The following is a 22,810-nucleotide window of genomic DNA, read 5'->3' as shown; positions in this document are numbered from 1 at the left end:
TCCACTGCTGTCTTCCCATTGTTAGCCAGGCTTCCAATTTCCAGTGCCACCACCTTGAATGTGGGAGGCAGTTGAGACTTTTTGATGTCTTACAGCTGGCTCCCCACTGTATATACATAAGATGCTGGTAGAGCTACAGGACTGGTCCTGACCCCCTGGGACATGTGATGTGTCCCAGGAGGCTGGGGGAGGGGGGCATTCCCAAGCAGATGTCATTCTCGCCTAGGCAAGAATTGAGAAAGTGGGCATGGGAACCTGTTACAAAAGGTACACACTCCCTGGCAAACAAAAACAAAACAAAAAACACCACAAATGTGTTAGTGGCGGGGAGGGAAGGAAGATGAGCGGTATTTTCACTTTTGAGTGAAAGTCTGTTTTAAACAGTTCACACTAGAACAGGTGTCCTATACGTAATTTGCTTCAGTGACATCTCAAAATTCTTACTTTTAGTCAACTTGACAATAGTCATCATTGCAAACAGAGAGGATGAAGCTCCCTAGTAGGGACAAAGGGCTGAAATAAAATCCTGAAAGGGGTTCTTACATTTCCCTACTTTATTCTAAAGGGGAAAAAAAAAGATTTGCCATAAAAAAAATTAAAATTCAATATCTAAACCATTAATAAAAATGGAAAAGAAACATGGCTGAGATTGGAGAAACTGTCCATGGGTTACTTATAAGTCCAAAAGGGATGAAAAGGCATGCAGTGTACTGTATATCTAGGTCCCTGTGACATCTATCAATTAATGATTAATCTTGGGAATAGTTTGTTGGTCGAATTTCCAATGCCAGTGGCCATTCGGATAAGCACATGTGTTGGTAACTGCATAATACAGAAACATGAGCTCAATGGTCCCCGCTGTCTCCTGGGACAAGTGTGTTTCCTAGAAGACAGTGCGGGGGGGAAGGGGAGTGACTCCCATGGGAGTCTATTCCCGGAAGTGGGTGCAAATACCTGTATTATACAGGTATCTGCACCCCCCTCTCCCCTAAAAGGTACCAAATGTGACACCAGGGGGGGGGGGGGTTTAGAAAAATGGAGGTTCACTTTCTGTGTGGACCTGCGCTTTAAATCCATCTGTATTGTGGGCGGTAATATAAAGTCCTGGGATCCTATTTCTTTCCTCCCTGCGGTGGAGGTGGGCAGTCCTTTGTACTTACTCACAAGTGAGTCCAGGATGGCTTGATGATGCAGCCCCCCCCCCCCCAGATTTATAACAATCTGAGTTCTCAGAAAATGGCCATCATTCAACCAGGAAGATCAGCATAGTTTCCTCCGGGGATAACATTGCATTTTTCATGTTAAGTCAGTAGTCTACTCAAAGTCTCCTTAGGAATCCCTAAGCCTTGAGTGTGGGTTTCTCAAGCTTTGCTCAGTCATATTTGTGTCTATTATCATTGCGTTATCATTGCGTAATTCATTTTCTTACTGAGTTATGCTGTTCAGTTTGAAAATTCTTTTATTTTTTTAGTGTTACATACATAACTCTGGATTTGTCTCCAGTCCTTTAAGACTTGAACATTTTTTGTTTGGCTTTTGTGAGAAAAACTGGAGTATAAGGCTCCATATATTCTCACTCATAACCAGCATACTTAACAGGTTAATATGAAGGAATTTATGTGTACTGAGCAAGTTATGACACCGCTGTTTGCTTAAGAGTTATGGTGTAAAGTTCAGGTAAAACACATGGCTAATTTACATAATTCATTGCTGTCACTTAAAGAACACACTGTGCTAAACTGGATTTTCTTCTTTTATGTTCTCATTACCACACAAAAACTGACAATCAGATAAATTATATAAGCCATCCTATTTTGTATTTCATGAGGAATTCCAGCTAAACAGAAAATTAACTTTTTGGCCCAAATGTGTTGTTTGTGTTTGGCTTTGCTTCACCATTTTTGCTTTCGTGGTTTAAACTAACACGTATGCAAAATGCAGTTCTGTCCAACAGTGAACTGTCTCTCTATTCACAAAGGATTATTAGTTGGCCCATAGATTCAAGTAATTGGTAAACTCCAGTACAATTGCTGACGCACATTTCAGTGGAAAATAGGAAAGCAAGATGCTACCTACAAGTGGCCAACAAGTTTTAAGCTTTACATTATTTTTCTTCCCCACACACACACACTGTCAGGACCTGGATCATCTGCTGATAGCACTGTTATTCTCAGAGCGGAAGGTTGTAGTGACCATATCCAGCAGTGGGTGTTTCCCCACCTGATGTTGGCTGCTGGGAGAGTATTTAGGTCCTCCCCTACTCTGGCGCTCCAGTGTTTTGCTTGCTGCCATATACTGGTAGCCATTACCCTGATCTTGCTCCTGCCTTGTTCACTGAACCCTATATACTGCTGCCCCTTGTTCCTGATCCCAGTTTTGGTTCCCCTTCCCATCTGATTCCTGCACCTCCAGTTTTCTTCTGCTTTTCGGAAATTCCCCATTTGGTGTGTTATATATAGTTAGTTAGACTTATGTTTGTTAGTTATTGGTCAGGTATTCAGCCACAGTTTTTTGGTTCACTTATATTTTCATGTTTACCATGTGCTGGTGTTTGGAAGGATTTTGTTTTACTGTAAATAAATCTCACTTAAAACATACACAGTCTGGTCCCAGTTTCCTGAGTGTAGTCACGCAGATCTTACCATCTCTGCTGCTGGTTCCTGACACAAACACAGTTTCTATTGTTGGCTACTTTCACATGACCAACAATCAAGCCCACTGTAGTGTCCTTTGGAAGGTATCTTCAATCAGTTTCTATAACAGTTTGAATATTTGGCAACTCATCTGGAAAACTATTGTTTCCACAAGTGGTAGATTAGTCCTATTGAAAGCTAATAGAACACTCAAGAACTGTTATGGATAGGTTGAAGCTGGTGCAGTTTACAGGAAAACAATCAACTTCAGATAAAATAATAAAAAAGAGGAGGTGTTATTGTTAGTAACCAGTTAGCTGCTCTATTTTCCCAGTTTTGTCCTGCTGCAGAAAGATTGGTTGATGTATTTGGTACCACCACTTTGCTGTCCTCCAGTTTTCATATACAAGTCCCAGTCTTATAAAGCCTGGGTCACAATCATGTGGCAGGGAAACCACATTTCCTTATCATTGCTGTACACAACTTTTCACAACTTCTTCTTTCTATGTTTCTCAAAAACTAGCCAGCTAGCCAGACACCCATACTATACTGTACTTTGCATGTTGTATTGTGCATAGTATGGAAAGCCATTTGCAAGTAAAATGAAAAGCAGAACTACAGGTTTTTGCAACCCTGGTCCCACCACCTAACTTGAAGCTCCTACATTAAAAATGAATTTTAAATTTAAGTTTCTTCCATGTCCTGTCACAAGTCTTTAAGGTTTTGTCAAGTGCTTAGATTGAATAGAGTGGAGGGAGGGAGGAAGATGTGATAATGACTGTCTTGTCAGGATGGTCTAGCGGTCTAATGTTGCCTTTCTTAAGAGCTGTTTTTCACATTGCGTGGGTGTTCTTGTCTCCAAATCAAGGCTGGGCTCAAATCCCACTTCTGACAATCAGTTTACACAATCTAAGTGCATTTTGACCTACTGTAAAAAGTGGCCAGACACCTTTGGTTAGTTGCCATCTACCTCATGATCACTCATTCACATTTATTTACTGTATTTATTGGCGTATACCACTCACTTTTTCACCCTGCAAATCGCTTGCAAATAGTGGGGCAGATCCACAAAAGAATTACGCCGGCGTATCTATTGATACGCCGCGTAATTTTAAAGTTCCTGCATCGTATCTTTGTTTTGTATCTACAAAACAAGATACGACTGCATCTGGGATCGATCCGACAGGCGTACGTCTTAGTACGCCATCGGATCTTAGGTGCATGTTTTTGGCGGCCGCTAGGTGGCGTTTCCGTAGAATTCCGTGTCGAGTATGCAAATTAGCTAGTTACGGCGATCCACGAACATATGTCCGGTCGGCGCATTTTTTTACGTCGTTTGCGTTTGGCTTTTTCCGGCGTATAGTTACCCCTGCTATATGGTGGCGTACTCAATGTTAAGTATGGCTGTCGTTCCCGCCTCGAATTTTGAATTTTTTACGTTGTTTGCGTAAGTCGTTCGCGAACAGGGATTTGCGTAGAATGACGTCACCGTCATAAACATTGGCTTGTTCCAGTTTAATTTCGAGCATTGTTGTTTACGTCGGGTCACAACGTATTTACATAAAACACACCCCCATCACATCCATTTGAATTCCGCGCCCTTACGCCGCCAAAGATACACTACGCTGCCGTAACTTACGGCACAAATTCTTTGAGGATTCGAAAAGAAAAGTAAGTTACAGCGGCGTAGTGTATCTTAGATACGCTATGCCCGACACAAATATGCGCCAATGTACCTGAATCTGGCCCAGTGTGTGCGTGTTATACACCGATACTGAAATTTGGGCTGCCTCGGAGAACACAGGGAGGGGGGCAAGAGGAGCACCGTCAGATAATATACAGCGAGAATCTCCTGTCTACTCAGCGGCCTCTGTAATAGGAAGTTCCGTCTCCTGGGCTGGCATTGGACCAGTGTTCTGTCTATCATAGAAGCCGGTCAAGGAAGCGGGACTATGTATTAAAGAGGCTGCCGAGTAAATAGGAGATTCTCGCTGTATGTAATCTGATGGCGCTCATCCTGGCCCCCTCCCTTAGATGGGCATTGATCAGGCTGCATTCATGGCAATGGGGAGGCTGCAGATGGGAATTACTCAAGCTGCATTCATGGGCAATTTTGAGGCTACAGATGGGCATTGATTAAGCTGCATTGATGAGCAATGGTGAGGCTGCAGATGGGCATTGATCAAGCTGCATTGATGGGCATTGGTCAAGCTGCATTGATGGGCAATTTTGAGGCTGCATTGATGGGCACTGACCCTTATTTTGCTTCAAAGTTCTTTATTTAAAAATGTACGTTTTTTTCCTGAAACTTCCCTCTTAAAATGAAGGTGCGTGTTATACGCCTGTGCGTGTTGAATGCTGATAAATACGATATTTATGGTGTTGAGATTGTCACTTTTGGACTTTATATATTTATTTGCTTTTATCATTACTTGCTTTTTCTCAATATTGTTCACACTGAAATGTTTGATGTTTTTAGCGCCAACACCTTTACATTCGATTTTTTCTACGGTTCAGTGTTTACACTTTCTTAAAGGGGCAGCTATGTTTTAAAACATTACACTAGGCAACATTTTCAACTCACTCATTGTCACTTTTAGTAGAGAGAACTCCTAAACACACCAAAACTACAGACTGCATTTTATGAATGGGTGATAAATTGGGGGCCGTGGTGTGCTGTAACTTTGTGGTTTACAGAGGATAGCGATATCTGCTCTTTGCTACATATAACTCCTTGGTGACTGCACCTCTCCTACCTAGAAAGCCTCACTATGGGCCAGTGAAGGTATCCATCATGGTGGAATGGAGATCTTTTAAAAAAATTATAAAAGAAAGAATTTCTTAAGTAGAAAATTGTACACTCCATATGTATATAATATAAATTGGATTCAAATACCATCCTCACATGAGATTTTTGTTTAAAGGAAAATAAAGAAAAGAAAGCTTGTTATAATTTGGGAAATATATGCCTTGGATGTCTTTAGTGAATTGGCTTGAAGCCTGTGGAATAGACATGCATTTTAAAGCACATTAAAGGTATCTTACGATGTATAATATTTGTAAACTATTCTAGAGAGTAGATGAAAGCTTTGGCTGTACATCAGCGAAAATAAAAATGTTTGTCCTTTGTGGCAGGTTTAAAAGTTCCTTATAGAGATAGGAGTTCACCAGGTAAAATTTCCATAATTCATAATAAATCAGCAGATATGACTATACTTAGCAGTGGGAGGAGAGGGTAGTGCCCTGGTAGTAATTACCTGCATGTCATTGTATGGGTTACGTAATGGGTGAGTAAATTATTGTTTTTTTTTTATTACAAAACTTTTCCAGGCAAGATGCCCTTCTGCCCTTTAACCACACCTCTATTGTGTCCTTATCTTTCAGAATTAGATACAAAAGGATATATTTAAAGTGACACTAAATGATATCCTGTCTGCCTAAATAATGCATATGTATTCACTATGTAATTGCTCTGTATTCTATTTGTCATGAAATTGGCTGTGCTTTTCTGCCTCCTGGTAGCATAGTCTTTGAGATTCCAACCTCTCCTCACCACCTTGTTTTTTTTTGCTTTAAAAAAGCAGTGCATGTTAGTTGTGGTCATGAGCACTGTGCTATGCACTGCACTTTTATGGTCAATAGTCTCTAGGCCATCTTGGGGCCAAGCAAGAGAGGGAGGCTACATTCCTACAGTGGCAGTGGCACCATTGGGAACAAATGTAGCCACCATCTAAGAGGAAGTCAGATCCCAGCTGTAGGCAGGTGCAGTCTATATTCTCCACTGAAGTTGGTGCTCAACCACAGTGGCATTGTAGGGGAGAGGAAGTCAAGAGGAACAAAGGTGCAAGAGTGCAAGGTGCATAGGATGCATTAAGGTGAAAAAACACAAAGCTTTACAACCCCTTTAAGGCCCAGGCTCACAGGTTTTTATGTGAGGTTAGTGTATGGACAGGTTACATGTCTGACAGGGTCAGTGATTAGCAGCAGGAAGAGGTTCTTGATGAGTAGGAAAAGGATAAAGACATCCTACCTGGAGACCTCCCCAATTGGGTCCAGACTGACCAGGCCACATTCCGCCCCTCAGGACAGATGCTGTCGCACATACTTTTGCTTGCTGTGAGCATTTCTGGTCTGGTGCCTTCCCGCCAGGTTTGTTGTGAATTACTGGATTCTGCATTAATGCAAGTTCTGTTCTCTGCAGCCATAGTCTGTGTAATTACTGCCACTGCACCAAGCTGCACCTCCCCACACAGCAGCAATAACAAGGAATTTGGAGAAGGCTGAGACCAATCGAAGGGACTTTGAGTTAAAGCGGATGTTCCCTGGAAAAAAAATATTAAAAGCCAGCAGCTACAAATACTGCAGCTGCTGACTTTTAATATTAGGACACTTACCTGTCCTGGAGTCCAGCGGCGTCCGCAGCAGAGGACGAGCGATCGCTCGTCACCCTGCTGCTCCCCCCTCCATTCACGGTGAGGGAACCAGGAAGTGAAGTGCTCTGGCTTCACCGCCCGGTTCCCTACAGCGCATGCGCGAGTCGCGCTGCGCCCGCCGATTGGCTCCCGCTGTGTGCTAGGAGCCGAGTGTTCCCAGCACACAACGGGGGGGGGGGGGGGCGACGGGGTGTGACTAAATGCCCGTCTTTTGCCCGTGAATGCCGGGCCGGAAGTGGGTGCAAATACCTGTCTTTAGACAGGTATCTGCACCCCCCTCCCCCCTGAAAGGTGTCAAATGTGACACCGGAGGGGGGGAGGGTTCCGATCAGTGGGACTTCACTTTAGGGTGGAGAACCGCTTTAAGAATACAGACTTGATAAAATAGTTCAGAGCAGGGGGTCTCAAACTGGTGGCCCTCCAGCTGTTACGAAACTACAAGTCCCATCATGTCTCTACCTGTGGGAGTCATGCTTTTAACTGTCAGCCTTGCAATGCGTCATGGGACTTGTAGTTTTGCAACAGCTAGAAGAGCCAAATGTTTGGGACCCCCGGTTTAAAGTCTCCTTATGTTGCCTGTGTAGAAATCAGTTTGCTATTTATGTCATGACTTTCCTGGGCCATTTGTCCTGCTGTGATTTCTGTATGTGAACCAGCAGAAGTGCTACAAAGCCGAAATCAGCATATGATCTAGGTTGTGCCTTATGGCTAATTATAACCCAAATGCAGCCAAGACTTTATTTGAACTTTTGAATAAAGAAAAGTTGGAACTGGCAGCTTTTATTACTCAGAAAAGTACATTATGTGTATTAGTGATCGTTAACTTGTGATCTGCCTGACTTTTGCTTATCAGCTTTCCTTATTGTTGGTGTATTTTATGTGTGGCCCAATACAATTCCTTTTCTTCCAATGTGGCCCAGGAAGGTCAAATGGTTGGACACCCCTGTTTTACATATGCATACATAGAGCTTTGCACACTGGTACTGAATAGTATTCCAATGTTTCTCCCCTCTCTGTTTCTCTCCCTCGCTAACACCCCAGTGCTGATGGAGAGAGGAAGAGAATGGGAAAATAAGGATGCAGACATTTGACGTCCTCCTAATCAACCAATGACATCAGCGATTGTTATGAAGCCAGCAATTGGCCTGCACAGTGCCCAAGGTTGCAATGCTGTACAATAAAAAAACAGTGGCTTTGTGTAACAAAAGGACAGACTTCATCCACTCGTATTATATATAGTACTATATAATATGGGACAGATTCACAGTCAGCGGCGTAATTTTGTGCGGGCGTAACGGGCGTAGCGTATCCGTATTTGCCGAACGGCGCATGTGCCGTCCGTGGAATTTCCCTGTGTGCATTGCTCCAAAGTACGCCGCAAGGACGTCATTGGTTTTGATGTGAACGTAAATGACGTCCAGCCCCATTCACGGACGACTTACGCAAACAACGTAACTTTTTCAAATTTCGACACGGGAACGACGGCCATACTTAACATTGGTACACCACACTTATGCCTCATATAGCAGGGGCAACTATACGCCGGGAAAAGCCTAACGTAAACGTTGTAACTTTACTGCGTCGGCCGGGCGTACGTTCGGAAATTCGCGTATCTAGCTAATTTGCATACTCAACGCGGAATTAGACGGAAGCGCCACCTAGCGGTCAGAAAAAAAAAGAGACTTACGCCTGTCGGATCTAATGGATATCTATGCGTAACTGATTGTAAGAATCAGGCGCATAGATACGACGGCTCGGATTAGGACTTACGACGGCGTACATGGCGCTGCGCCGTCGCAAGTCCTTTCTGAATTTGGGCCTATGAGTTTTTAAGACATTTAGGGATCCAGGTGTAATCTAGTCCCAAGCACCCAGATGTAACAAGGTCTCAGGGCCGCTTATGTAACACCTTCTCAAGCTTCCACTGTTTTTAGATTTTCAGCAATTTTCCTGACACTACCCTTCAGTAATGAAGAGTTCAGGGGTCAGTAGTAACTCAGATTCCAGAGGTCAGTAGTATGTAATGCAGAGTTCAGAGGTCAAGTAGTATGTAACATACCATGCAGGAGGTCAGTGATACAGAGTTTGGATGTTGGTAGTATGTAAAACAGAGGTCAGTAATATGTAATGCGCAGTGCAGAGGTCAGTATAAGTAATGCAGAGTACAGGGATCAGAAGAATGTAATGCACTGTGCAGGGGGTCAGGAGTGAAAAACGCAGAAAGTATAGGCCAATAATATGTAACAGGGATCATAGGTCACAAGTAAGAAAAGCAGAGTGCAGGGGTCAGTAGTATGTAATTCACAGAGTAGAGTTCAGGAGTAACTAACACAGATTTCACCCCTACAAGTGAAACCCCACAAAGCTTCTGATAAAGACTGGTCTTTTCGAAAAAACACATTAATTATGCAACAATTGTCCACTGTTTGCTCATTAGGAAACCTAACTTGAAAAATGTTATGCAGTCTCCAGCCTTGAATGTAGACAGGAAGTGGCTGCAAAGAGGTTTCAAGAGTTCAGCAATAATGACACACAACAAAGGGTAAAAAAAGAGGACACAAGTACATATATTTAAAAAAAAATGACAGTTTTAGATACACAGTAATTTAGCAAACTAAATGCCATTCAGTTAGGGTTTACATATACTTTAAAGCTGAACTGTAAGCAAGTGTAAAAGACACAAATCAATTACACAAAATGAACAATGCATTAATGCAGCTATGCATTCATTTATACATCAATAGTTTCATTTTAATGCAAGCAGTGTAAGTGCCTGAATTTGACCTAGTAGCCTATTGCAGTCCTTATACAGCAAGGCTGGAGAGTGACCAAAAGAAGCAGTACAAGGAGCCATTCAGTGCTGATAAAGAAGCAAGCTGATAGGAGGAGAAAGCAGAGTGACAAAGAGATGAGCACATCACTGTCCTGTCACAGGTTGACCTGGCTGACCCAGGATGAACTGGGCTCAGAGAAAATTGGATGAATGATACTTGCTGACCAAGGACATCTAGTGACAGTAAAAAGTACTGCCAGGGAAATCTCTGGGTTAAAGCTTGATATCACAAAAAAGGCTGTTTTTATTATTATTACCAGGGCTTTTTTTCAGCGGGAACGTGGGGGAACGCAGTTCCGGCACCTTCAGGACTGAATGTATGTGATGGCAAGTGGTACTGGGATATGCTGGGGAATCTATTTTTGTGGGGGGTCTATTGTTGCTGAGGAGGTCTATTGTGGCTGCAGGTGGTCAGTTGTTGCTGGCTGCGGGAGGGTCTATTGTTGCTGACTGTTGGGAAATCTGTTGATGTTGCTGGGGGTCTATTGTTGCAGGGGTGATTTTTTGTAATGGGCAGTCCATTGTTGCTGAGGGAGTGTGCAATTTTACTTACTTCTGTACTCTCAGTACTGAGAGGCAGGTAGGGGGTGTAACCAAGAGATGGTGCTCGGGGGTGGTTAGGGGCGGAGACAAGTAGTGACTCAATAGGGGGGAGTTCCTGCACCTATTCGCTGAGAAAAAAAGCCCTGATTATTACTAATATTATTATTTTTGACTGGAATTCTGCTTTACGTGTTTTGTTCCTTTTCATTTTATAAACAGGTATATTATAGCTAGATTTGCCATATTAATACTGAAAACACCACATATTCATTTTTCTGGCTGTGTAATGTTTTCAAACCACAATATTTAGTTGTGGTTCTCTAGCCTGCATGTTTAATGAAGCAATTTTTTCATGTTTGGATGTACAGACGGGAAAATACAATAATACTTTCTTGTTGTCAGTGTAAAAATATTTCTCTAAGTGAATACAATTTATTTTGCCATTTCTAATATCAAATACATTTTTAAACCTTAAAAATGTGGATAGCCATTACAATATAATTGCTTTAGTTTGTTTTGGTACATTGTGGTTTATAGTCAAAATTAGATAAGGAGGTTTATTTATTAAAGCCAAAAGTAATACGCGGTCTGCACTAACTTATAACAATCAACCAGCAATCAAGCTCCATTTTTCTGATTGATTACTATCATCACTATTATGCGCATTGTTTTATTAAAAAAACCTTAATGAATGGCAATTGATAATGCAACTGTGTTTGTTAAAGATGAAGTAACCCCTCTGCAAAAAAAAAAAAAAAAATACTAAACAAGTAAAAAAGGCGCAAAGCACAGGTACCTCAAGTAGTATAGTACCCAATAGTCCAAGGGCAAAGGTAAGAATACACATATATATGCACACATAGAACTATATGGCAGGGTATCCGTCAGAGCAGCCACCAAGAAAACCAAAAGCCGGTTCCAGTATACTAGGAAAAAAACAAGAAAGGGGGCGCCTCTGAGTATATATCATAAGAATAATTTAATAAACAACAACATCCACTCACATGGAGAACAGGTAAGTTGCATTCAAATCCGGTTGCTGGGCTAAAGAGATGAATCATATCATATATACTCAGAGGCGCCATTTTTTTTGTTTTTTTTCCCCCAAAAAAATACTAGCTCATTATGAATTACTTACCTGAGATCCAAGCCCCCGCAGCGGTCCTCGTTTCCCACCTCCGTCGACGCCATCTCTCCTGAAGTGACTTACGGGTATTGCGGCTCGGGCGCTGTGACTGGCCGGACCCGCGGTGACGTCACTCCCGTGCATTAAGGCTAGGTTCACACTGCTGCGAATTCTATTGCGAATTTGAGCCGTTGCGATTTCTCAAATTTGCAAGTCATTTAAATTACATAGTTTAACATTAGTGCCATTCACATCAATGCCTTGCGAATATAAGCTGCGGGAAAAAAGGGTCCTGTGCGAGTTTGATCCATGTGCGATGCAAATTCAGCTCTATAGACTGGCATTCCCTGAAACCGTGGCCGCGAATCGCGGCAAAAACGCAGCCGCAAAATCACGATTTTTCCGCAATTTTGAATTCGCAGCAGTATGAACCTAGCCTTAAGAAACAATTGTAGGAATTTACAAAACTGGACTGTGTAAAATCTGGTGCAGCTGTGCATGGTGGCCAATCAGCTTGTAACTTTAGCTTGTTCATCTAAGCTTTGACAAAAAAAAAAAACCTGGAACCTGGGGATGCACCAGGCTTTGCACTACTATATCTACACCCACCAGTAGAATGCTTAGAATCTGAAATTGCTAAGTATGTCAGATACCTGCGTCTCCCCACAGTGCTTACACTGACCGTCCATTACATAACTAGTGTGTCCTTTCAGAACTGCAGTGACACAATAGTGAATTGGTAGGGTGGCACAGGTCACAGCAGGGAAATGTAAGCACATGGAACACATAGATCTATTGCATGCTAAAAACCCCAGCCGTCGGCGTAGATCTGCAAGACAGCAAGACTGGATTCAATAGGGTCTATAATAATATTGTCACCTTAATGCACCTCTAGTAAAAAAAAAAAAAAAAAAGTAGGCATAAATATGAGGCCTACTAGTTATGATGAGGGTCTTTTCACGGGTACATATAGAGCTGTGTGGATAAATAAAATTTGCTACTGTTCTTTGTACTCAAATGCTGTGGTTTATATAAAAGGCAGCAGATCCACAAAATGAATTTTTGGTATTTTCTCAGAAAAAAAAAGTAATTTACTGTTTTTTTTTGTCATTTCAGATTTATAGACGTTTGGAAGGACATCTGTTTTAGCCATGCCTATGCTAGGATTAAGCAGTGTATCTACCTTTCCTGCTAGATTTCATCTACTTGCACTTGTGCCTCTTTTGTGCCATGCAGGAACAATTTATAGTGAAACAACATTGGTTCCGGAGGTTTTCAATGAAACTAGAAACTGTGAAGGTACCTATATTTGCAAGGAAGGAGTCATCTTACCAATTTGGGAACCACAGAATCCGTCGTACGGTGATAAAATTGCAAGAGCTACAGTGTACTTTGTTGCCATGGTCTACATGTTCCTAGGGGTATCTATTATTGCTGATCGTTTCATGTCTTCTATTGAAGTCATTACATCGCAAGAAAAAGAGATAACCATCAAGAAACCCAATGGAGAAACCACAAAGACAACAGTGAGGGTATGGAACGAGACTGTTTCTAACTTGACCCTTATGGCCCTTGGCTCCTCTGCTCCTGAAATTCTTCTTTCTGTGATTGAAGTCTGTGGACATAATTTTCAGGCTGGGGATCTTGGCCCAAGTACCATCGTAGGCAGCGCTGCATTTAATATGTTCATAATCATTGCTCTCTGTGTTTATGTCGTTCCTGATGGGGAAATAAGAAAGATAAAACATCTCAGAGTCTTTTTTGTCACTGCAGCTTGGAGCATCTTTGCCTACACTTGGCTATATATGATCTTGTCCGTTTTTTCACCTGGTGTTGTTGAAGTCTGGGAAAGTTTGCTCACTTTTTTCTTTTTTCCAATTTGTGTAGTGTTTGCTTGGGTTGCAGACCGAAGGTTGTTGTTTTACAAGTATGTCTATAAAAGGTATCGTGCTGGAAAACAAAGGGGAATGATCATTGAAACAGAAGGTGAAAGGCCATCATCCAAAGCAGACATTGAGATGGATGGGAAAGCTCTCAACTCACACACAGAAAACTTCCTTGACGGTTCATTAGTTATGGAAGTTGATGAGAAGGACCAAGATGATGAAGAAGCTAGGAGGGATATGGCAAGGATTCTAAAGGAGCTGAAGCAAAAACACCCTGATAAGGAAATGGAACAGTTGATTGAGTTGGCTAACTATCAAGTTTTGAGTCAACAGCAAAAAAGCAGAGCATTTTATCGCATCCAGGCCACCCGTTTGATGACTGGTGCTGGCAATATATTAAAGAGACATGCAGCAGATCAAGCTAGGAAAGCAGTCAGCATGCACGAAGTTAACAATGAAGCTGTGGAAAATGATCCTATCAGCAAGATTTTCTTTGAGCAGACCACTTACCAGTGCTTGGAGAACTGTGGAACAGTAGCTCTAACCATTGTTCGCCGAGGTGGTGATTTGACCAACACAGTATTCGTAGATTTTAGAACAGAAGATGGGACTGCCAATGCAGGCTCAGATTATGAATTTACTGAAGGGACTGTTGTTTTCAAACCTGGTGAGACACAGAAGGAAGTCAGGGTTGGCATTATTGATGATGACATTTTTGAAGAAGATGAAAACTTCCTGGTCCACCTCAGCAATGTGCGCATTAACTCTGAGACAACAGAAGTGAACCTTGAATCTAATCACGTGGCATCTCTTGCATGTCTTGGATCACCCTCTACAGCCACAGTTACTATATTTGATGATGATCATGCAGGCATCTTTACATTTGAGGAGCACGTTAGTCATATCAGTGAGAGCATCGGCACTATGGAGGTGAAAGTATTGAGAACATCTGGAGCTCGAGGAACTGTTATTGTACCATATAAAACAATTGAGGGCACTGCGAGAGGTGGAGGAGAAGACTTTGAGGATACCTGTGGCCAACTGGAGTTCCAAAATGATGAGATTGTGTAAGTACAAAAGTCAAATTTAATCAGTTTTAGAATTCTTAAGATGTGAAATATACCCATGATTGTTTAACTACAATACTAGAAAATCTTTTAAGGTTAGGTGAGGTTTTAAATTAAAATATAAGTTCAAATGTAAAATTAAAGGGGTTGTAACGTAAATTTTTTTTTCTTCATAATAAGCATCCTTTACCTGCAGACATTCCTCTTTTCACTTCCTCATTGTTCGTTTTTGCTCAGAAGTTGCTCTATTTCTTCTCTGTTCTGTTCACTTCCTGCTTGTCTGATTTTGCTGACCACCGTGAAGGGAGGCTTTACTGCTGTGGTCAGTAACGTGCTCACTCCCTCCTGGGAACTACATCTGTGCGGCAGCATGCTCTCTACGTGTTAGAAATTTCAAGGAGGTGTGAATTACTGGGTGTGCAGCAATTCATCATGGGAAATGTAGTTCTTACATGAACGAGCGATGCAAACCAGGGAGTGAATGAGAGAACAGAAACTAGAATGCCAGGGGTGATATAGATGGAGGAATTTAATAGGTATTTACTTGTTTTTTAACAGAATCATTACACTATTCTGTCTGTCTACCTGGCAGACATTAATTTTAGGCAAAACATTTTTTTCCTTTACAACTCCTTTAAGTTTCATCAAATGGTGCTTAATTTCATTTTCTTTTGGGAAAAATATATGTTGAATTGAACCACTAGAATATTCTTTTAGGGGGGAAAAACAGTTTACTGAAGTCAGTTTTATAGTCTTTTTTTTCCCGACATACTGACTCAATTAAGTCACTTGTTTCTTTCATGCTGGAACTTTATTCTAGATTGAAGTTGGAGGAACCATCTCCAGAAGTCTCATGCAATAGAACTTGGCATTTGACAGACCTTCAACTTTTCATAAAAAGCCAGGATTTTAGTAAGGAGGTTTCTTTGCTCTGTTTACTTTCAGCACTGAATGTTGTGCTCTGCACTAGGCAAAGTTATGCCGCGTACACACGATCATTTTTCGGGTTGTAAAAAACAAAGTTTTTCAGGCTCTAGAAAAAACAATGTTTTTTTCAACTTCATTAATAAAACGGTCTTGCCTACACACGATCATGAAAAAAAAATGCTCTAGCAAAGCGCGGTGACGTACAACACGTACGACGGCACTATAAAGGGGAAGTTCCATTCAGATGGCGCCACCCTTTGGGCTGCTTTAGCTGATTTTGTGTTAGTAAAAGACGATTCGCGCTTTTCTGTCTGTTACAGCGTGATGAATGTGCTTACTCCATTACGAACGGTAGTTTTACCAGAACGAGTGCTCCCATCTCATTACTTGCTTCTGAGCACGCGCGGGTTTTTCTCGTCGTTAAAGCCCACACACGATCATTTTTTACTACACAAAAAACTACATTGTTTAAAACGTCATGAAAAAATAGAGCATGTTCGAAAAAAAATTTGCCCGTTTTTCAGAACCCGAAAAATGCTCTGAAGCCCACACACGATAGTTTTAAATTACATTTTTAAAAAACATCATTTTTTACAACCCGAAAAATGATCGTGTGTACGCGGCATCAGGGTTGCCAATGCCTCCCCAAACAGTTTACTGAAGTCAGTTTTATAGTCTTTTTTTTTTTTTTCGACATACTGACTCAATTAAGTCACTTGTTTCTTTCATGCTGGAACTTTATTCTAGATCGAAGTTGGAAGAGCCATCTCCAGAAGTATCGTGCAATAGAACTTAGCATTTGACAGACCTTCAACTTTTCATAAAATGCCAGGATCTTAGTAAGGAGGTTCCTTTGCTCTGTTTACTTTCAGCACTGAATGTTGTGCTCTGCACTAGACAAAGTCAGGGTTGGCAATGCCTCCCCCAACCTTTCATTATAATTTTCCAATTTTTAGTCAGTTACGGGTTTGTTCACCCAAGCAGCGTTGGGCAATTCAAGAACAAGGCATTTTGCCTTATGCCCTTTAGCTTCAGTTCACACCAACAGTCAGAAGAAACAAATAGCTGCATTTGCCCACAGCGGAGAGCATTCTAGTGCACTATAATTTTTCTTTGTCGGAATCTCTCACTTCCTGTTCCTCCTCAGTAAGCTTGCCCCCATCATCCAAACCGTTCTGGCTGGGGGTTAGTCAGTGTGCTCGACCCCTCCCTTGGGACTACATCCCTGCAGGGAGATGCTGTGAGTTCAGGGATGTAGTCCCAAAGGAGGGGGCGAGCACGCTGACTAACCCCCAGCCAGAACGGCTCAGATGATGGGGGCAAAGCTTACTAAGGAGGAACAAGTGAGAAATTCAGACAGAAAAAAAAAACATTTAAAAGGGAAATTGAAGGAAAAGGTAAGTGAACCAACAACGCACTAGCTTAAAGGAACCTATTTAGAAAATAAAAAACAAAGCTTTACAACCCCTTTAAGGGTTCGTGTACACTAGCCCACACTGGCAGCTCCTAAACTTGAGCTTAGGAGCTTTTGAAGTTTTTTTGCTAAAGCTCCTAAACTCAACACCATAAAAGCATGCGTCAATGTACATATAGGGGTTGATTTACTAAAGGCAAATCCACTTGAAATTGCACTGAAAGTGCACTTGGAAGTGCAGTCACTGTAGATCCGAGGGGGACATGCAAGGTAAATAAAAAACAGAATTTTAGCTTGCACATGATTGTATAATAAAATCAGCAGAGGTTCCCTCATTTCAGATCAGTACAATTTCAAGTGCACTCTGCACTTGTAGTGCAAAGTGGATTTGCCTTTCGTAAATAACCCCCATAGGCTTTTAGTAGAGTTTAGGAGCTGCCGCGTTTAGGTTAGCTTCAACCTCCCACAGAAGAACCGCATTCAGGATAGCAACGTTTTGACCAGCTGCTGGGAAAATGCAAAATGTGGCAAAAATGTGCATTTGCCCACAACCGTGATAAATGTAGGCCAGTGTACATGAAGCCTCAAGCCTCGTACACACGGGCCAGAATCTGGTCAGAGAAAAACCCTTGTTTTTCCTAATGAGATTCTTGGCAAGATACTCTTGCCGCCCAAGTGTACAGACTCTACTTTCAAAAAAAACGTGGTTCTCTTCAAAGGCAAGAACGCGGTGACGTCATCACATTCAATGCCATCACCGCCATCTTGCTGCACCCTACCTATGCCTAGGAAGCTAACGCGCATGCGTCAAAGTCATTTCGAGCATGCGCGGGTTTCCGCGGCGTCCAGGTAAGTATACACACTCTTGGGTTTCTCGGCAGGAAAACTGCAGAGAATCTCATGACGAGAAAATAGAGAACATGTTCTCTATTTTTCTCATCTAGATTCTGGGCAGTTTTCTTGTCGAGAAACCTGAAAGCCTCATACACACGCTTGTTAGGCCTCGTACACACGACCGAGTTTCTCTGCAAAAACCAGCAAGAAACTTGCTGGGAGATATTTTTTTGCCGAGGAAACCGGTCGTGTGTACATTTTCGTCGAGGAAACTGTCGAGAAACTCGACGAGCCAAAAAGAGAGCATGTTCTCTATTTCCTCGACAGCCTAACAAGGAACTCGACAAGGAAAACGATGTGTTTCGCCCGTCGAGTTCCTCGGTCGTGTGTACGAGGCTTCATACTCGGCAAGAAAGCTCTGCCAGTTTCTTGCTGGTTCTTGCCGAATAAACCGAGCGTATGTACGAGTAAAATTAAATATTACAGACACAAAATATTTAATGTGGGTTCATAAGGGATCAGACCTACTTGTTCAAGGTCCAAAGCTGAGCAGTTATTATTGAGTTACCTTAAATAGATTTTTATTGCCATACAAGGTCGTATACAAATATGTCATTTTCTAACCTATGTAACCTAATGTGAGTAAAGTGACCCTTCATGTAAAACTGGCCATACACAGAGCAAATTTCAGTAGGTTGCTGATGAACCAACCAAAATTCGCTCAGTGGGTGGCCCTGTCAGCCACCTTCCGCCCGAAATCCCAAGACTGAGAAATTGGCAACTGAACAGCATGGGCATCCAAACAGATGAAGGCACTGTTCACATATTTTCAGAGCAGGCAGGATAGCAAAATATGCAAAAGATGCAGTGAAAAATTTGTTCATCCTTGAGGCAGAACAGAAAAAATCTATAGTTGTATGGCTAGCTTTAACCTGTAGAAGGAAAAATTCCCTAGGGCACTCCTACAGTGGACTGGGGTGCTTTATAATGCAATCATTTTCTTTCTTGTTAGTTGCATTGCCTGTACCTTATACCACCTATTTGTCTACTTTTTGATTATTAGGATCATCCATCTCAATGGCGTGTTCTATTTTCAGTAAATACCTCTTTAGATATTTTTTCCTCTCACTGATTAGCTTTAGAATTGATTCATGTATAGGTCATTTTTTCTTGTGCAATTTTTCCGTCACCATTAGTGCCATTTCCAGCACAAAGAAATATGACACTCTTTTAATATTTAGTGGGCAGAAATGAGAGATAAAATGAGAGACATAGTCTAAAACAGTTCCTCTTCCTTATATATTGGCATAATGAAGAATATGCTTATCTTGTATAGTGCTTGGAAATACACAGCTGTGGGGAATTCAGTCTATGTAGAGCTTTTATAGCATGTAACCCTGGTAATGAGTGTTTCGTAGTGTGAAGAGGTAGTGAGGCCCCGTACACACGGCCGAGGAACTCGACGTGCCAAACACATCGAGTTCCTCGGCCAGTTCAGCCCTGAAGCCGCCGAGGAGCTCGGCGGGCCGAGAGCTCCCATAGAACAACGAGGAAATAGAGAACATGTTCTCTATTTCCTCGTCGAGCTCCTCGTCGGCTTCCTCGGCCGAAAGTGTACACACGACCAGTTTCCTCGGCAGAATTCAGCCAGAAACTCGGTCGGAAGCTGAATTCTGCCGAGGAAACTGGTCGTGTGTACGGGGCCTTAAGGTATATCACTGGGTTTGATCTTTTTGGTGACAGTGTGTCCTCTTGCCTATACAAGCCATTTAGCACTTGTTAAGTCATACACTAATTGTAAGCACCAGCAATGGGGTTCTGATTTCTTTCTTGTTAGTGAGCATATACTGCCATGCTGTTGCTTAGAGCTGGAATTTGAAATATAATTATTTATCAAAAGCCATTCTTTACGCAATGGAAAAGGGAATATTATATTCACAATATAGTGTAATTAATGCTTAGCTTGATGTGTTTAGTTTGTCAGTGGAATTCATCGCAACAAAGCTTTTGGATGTTTCTATCGGCCAGTTTCTATTGAACCGGCCGTTGCCGTCCGACTTTTGGCCTATGTGTACTAGGCTTAAGGAGGAAGTAAACCGTGATGGGTTTTACTTGCTCTTTGTTTGCCTGCAAAGGCAAAGCTTTGCATTGCAAAGTAGCCCATTATGTGCCACTTACCTGAAACCGAAGCCTGCGATCTCACCGCTGTCCCCTGTTCCATGAAGCGTCCATCTTTCACCCTCTTTCTTACAGGTATCGCGGCTCCGGCGCCATGATGACGCACATGGGAGCCGTCAGTCACGACACGACCTCTTTTAGAAATGGCACAAACACTGTTTCTAAAGGTTTCTAAAGTGCGCCTGCGCCATTGTCTTTTGTAAATATCTCCTAAACCGTGGAGGTTTAGAAAATATTTAGAGCACCTACAGGTAAGCCTTAATCTAGGTTTACCTGTAGGTAAAAGTGGTTGTAAAGGGTTTTCAACCACTTTAAGGCATGGGAGCACAAGTACCTCTTAACCTCTCTGCCAAGAGAACCACAGGGCTGTCAATGCTAACCTCTCCTTTGCTGTTTGCCTGTCTGCCACATTGGCCTAATGGTTCCATTACTGCAGTCGCTGACCCAGAAAAAGTAAGTTAAGGGGGTTGTAAAGGTTTGTTTTTTAGTTTCTAAATAGGTTTCTTTAAGCTATTGCATTGCTGGTTCTCTTACCTTTTCCTTCGATTTCCCTTCTGAATGTTTTTTTTATTTGTCTGAATTTCTCACTTCCTGTTTCTCCTCAGTAAGCTTTCCACCATCATCCGAGCTGTTCTGGCTGGGGGTTAGTCAGCCAGAACAGCTTACTGAGGAGGAACAGGAAGTGAGAAATTCAGACAAAGAAAACAAAGAAAAAAAACATTTAGAAGGGAAATCGAGGGAAAGGGTTAGTGAACCAACAATGCACTAACTTAAAGGAACCTATTTAGAAAATAAAAAAACAAACCTTTACAACACCTTTAAGTATTGACTTCACGTGTTGCATGCTTGTTCCAGGTCAGTGGGGTTGAATTACTAAAACTGGAGAGTGCAAAATCCAGTGCAACTCTGCATATAAACCAATCAGCTTTAATTTTTTATTTATTTTTTGTCAAAGCTTAAAGTATAAGTTCACCATAAAACTAAAAATCTTTAAATCTACAGGCCTCCACAAGCTAAGACTAACCTATCTAGCCCTGTAAAGAAGAAATCGATATACACAACTTAATTGAAGCTGCTCCTGTCTGGTCTCCAGCATTTATGCTGTGTAAATGCCACGGAAGTGATGTCACTCATAGACTTACTATGGGGCTTCCATTGTTGCTGCCTCCACAGTGAAGACGCCACTGACAGCTCAGCGTGGGACAGGACCAGAGCAGCTTCAGAAAAGGTATGTATAAGGCCCCATACATATGTCCGAGGAACTCGACGGGCAAAACTCATCGTTTTGCTCGTCGAGTTCTGTGTGAAGCCGCCGAGGATCTCGGCGAGCCAACTTTCCTCATTGAACAACGAGGAAATAGAGAACATGTTCTCTATTTGACTCGACGAGGAACTCGTCGGCTTCCTCGGCCGAAAGTGTACACACGCCGGGTTTCTCGGCAGAATTCAGCTCCGATCGAGTTTCTGGCTGAATTCTGCCGAGAAACTTGGTCGTGTGTACGGGGCCATAGGATTTCATCTTTACAGGATTAGATAGGTTAGTCTTAGATTGCAGATGCCTGTAGATTTAGATTTAGTGAACTTCCACTTTAATTGAACAAGCTGAAGTTAGAAGCTGATTGGCTACCATCCACAGATGCACCAAATTTTGCACTCTCCAGTTTTAGTAAATCAACCCCAGTGGCTATTGAAACAAATGACAGCCAAGAAACTAACATTGTAAGAATGTCTTCAGCAATGGCAGCCTGCATATTTCTCCCACTACAGGTTCATATAGCCACCGAGACAGATAGAGCAGGGAGATCTCTTCAACTGGGACACTACAGGAGTAGGAATTAGTCAAAACTTCCTTTATTGTTGCCTCTGATCCTTATGGGGATATTTTCCTGTCACTTGTGAGTTGAGGCAGGAAGTAAGAGCAATTCTTCTCAAAAGGGCAAACAGATAGCAATAAAAACCTAAAGTCTATCCAATCCTAAAATAAATGTTTTTTGCTGGTTTTCCAATTTAAAGGGGGGTGCCAAGAAAACATTTAATGGGCAAGGAGTGTGATTGGAATACAAGCTAAGACATTCCTGTATACAGGACATTGTTCAACCTCTCCTGAACGATTTAACTTGACAACGAGAATCCGGCGTCTAAAAACAGCCGTTTAGCCATGTTTACATGCCCGTGTTTATCCGCGTATGCGTCTAGAAGCGTTTGAAAATTTGTTGTTAATTTTTTTGTGTTAAAATAAAAATGTCTCTAAACGAAACGCTGCTAAACGCGAGTTACCGCGTTTAGCCGCGTTTGGCACTTTAAATACCTCTAAACAGCTTCTGAACACATATTTGGGTTCCAGAAAAAGCCTCTAAACTCAACTGCCTATAAACGACTATAAACGACCCTGTGTAAATGTAATGATAAGATAGCATTGAGGAGAGTTCAGGAGCAGTTGAAAAAATGCCCAACTGCTCCTAAACATCCGTACAAATAACAGGGCTGCTCTATGATAGGGAGACTCAGACCCTTTGCCTATATATTCTTTAAAACTGTATCAATAGCATACCAGTTGGCATGAGGAAATTTTAACAATTTGGTTTATATTGTGCAGACAACACCATCATATTTTGTAGAAGCTCGTGAAGGTAAATGCAGGCCTTTGAATCATTAACAGGATAAAGCAAGTAGTTATTACAAATGTGTGTATCACTAATTGATGCTGATTGCTGTCCATCTAATTCTTTCTGCCTTATGGTTATTTCATAAGTTAATCAGATGCAAGTATGGATTTGGCTATGATTCTCAGTAGTGATGTAACCAAACCGAGTGCTGGCACAGATGATGGCGAAAGTGTAGGTTTGATACCGTTTAATTTAATTTGCGGGAGTTCCAATTTAATTGGAGGAATGTTCACCGTTCTCTGTGTTTTTATTGGATTTCCCTGAGTACTT

The 22,810-nt window shown here is 41.9% G+C and overlaps 1 protein-coding gene across 7 annotated transcripts in view; it reads left to right on the top strand.

Annotated features, from left to right (window-relative positions):
* LOC120937689 (sodium/calcium exchanger 1) overlaps nucleotides 1–22,810 on the top strand; it is a 641,159-nt gene that overhangs the window by 236,155 nt on the left and 382,194 nt on the right. For all 7 annotated transcript variants that reach the window (XM_040351100.1, XM_040351102.1, XM_040351101.1 and 4 more), the window contains one exon: nucleotides 12,685–14,521. In XM_040351100.1, coding sequence (XP_040207034.1) covers nucleotides 12,720–14,521 — 1,802 coding nt within the window. In that variant the 5' untranslated portion in view covers nucleotides 12,685–12,719. The remainder of the gene's footprint in view (nucleotides 1–12,684; nucleotides 14,522–22,810) is intronic.

Source organism: Rana temporaria, chromosome 4 (assembly GCF_905171775.1).
Source record: "Rana temporaria chromosome 4, aRanTem1.1, whole genome shotgun sequence".
Taxonomy (NCBI): domain Eukaryota; kingdom Metazoa; phylum Chordata; class Amphibia; order Anura; family Ranidae; genus Rana; species Rana temporaria.
Note: the sequence above shows the minus strand (reverse complement) of the source record. Positions and strands in the feature narration are given on the sequence as shown.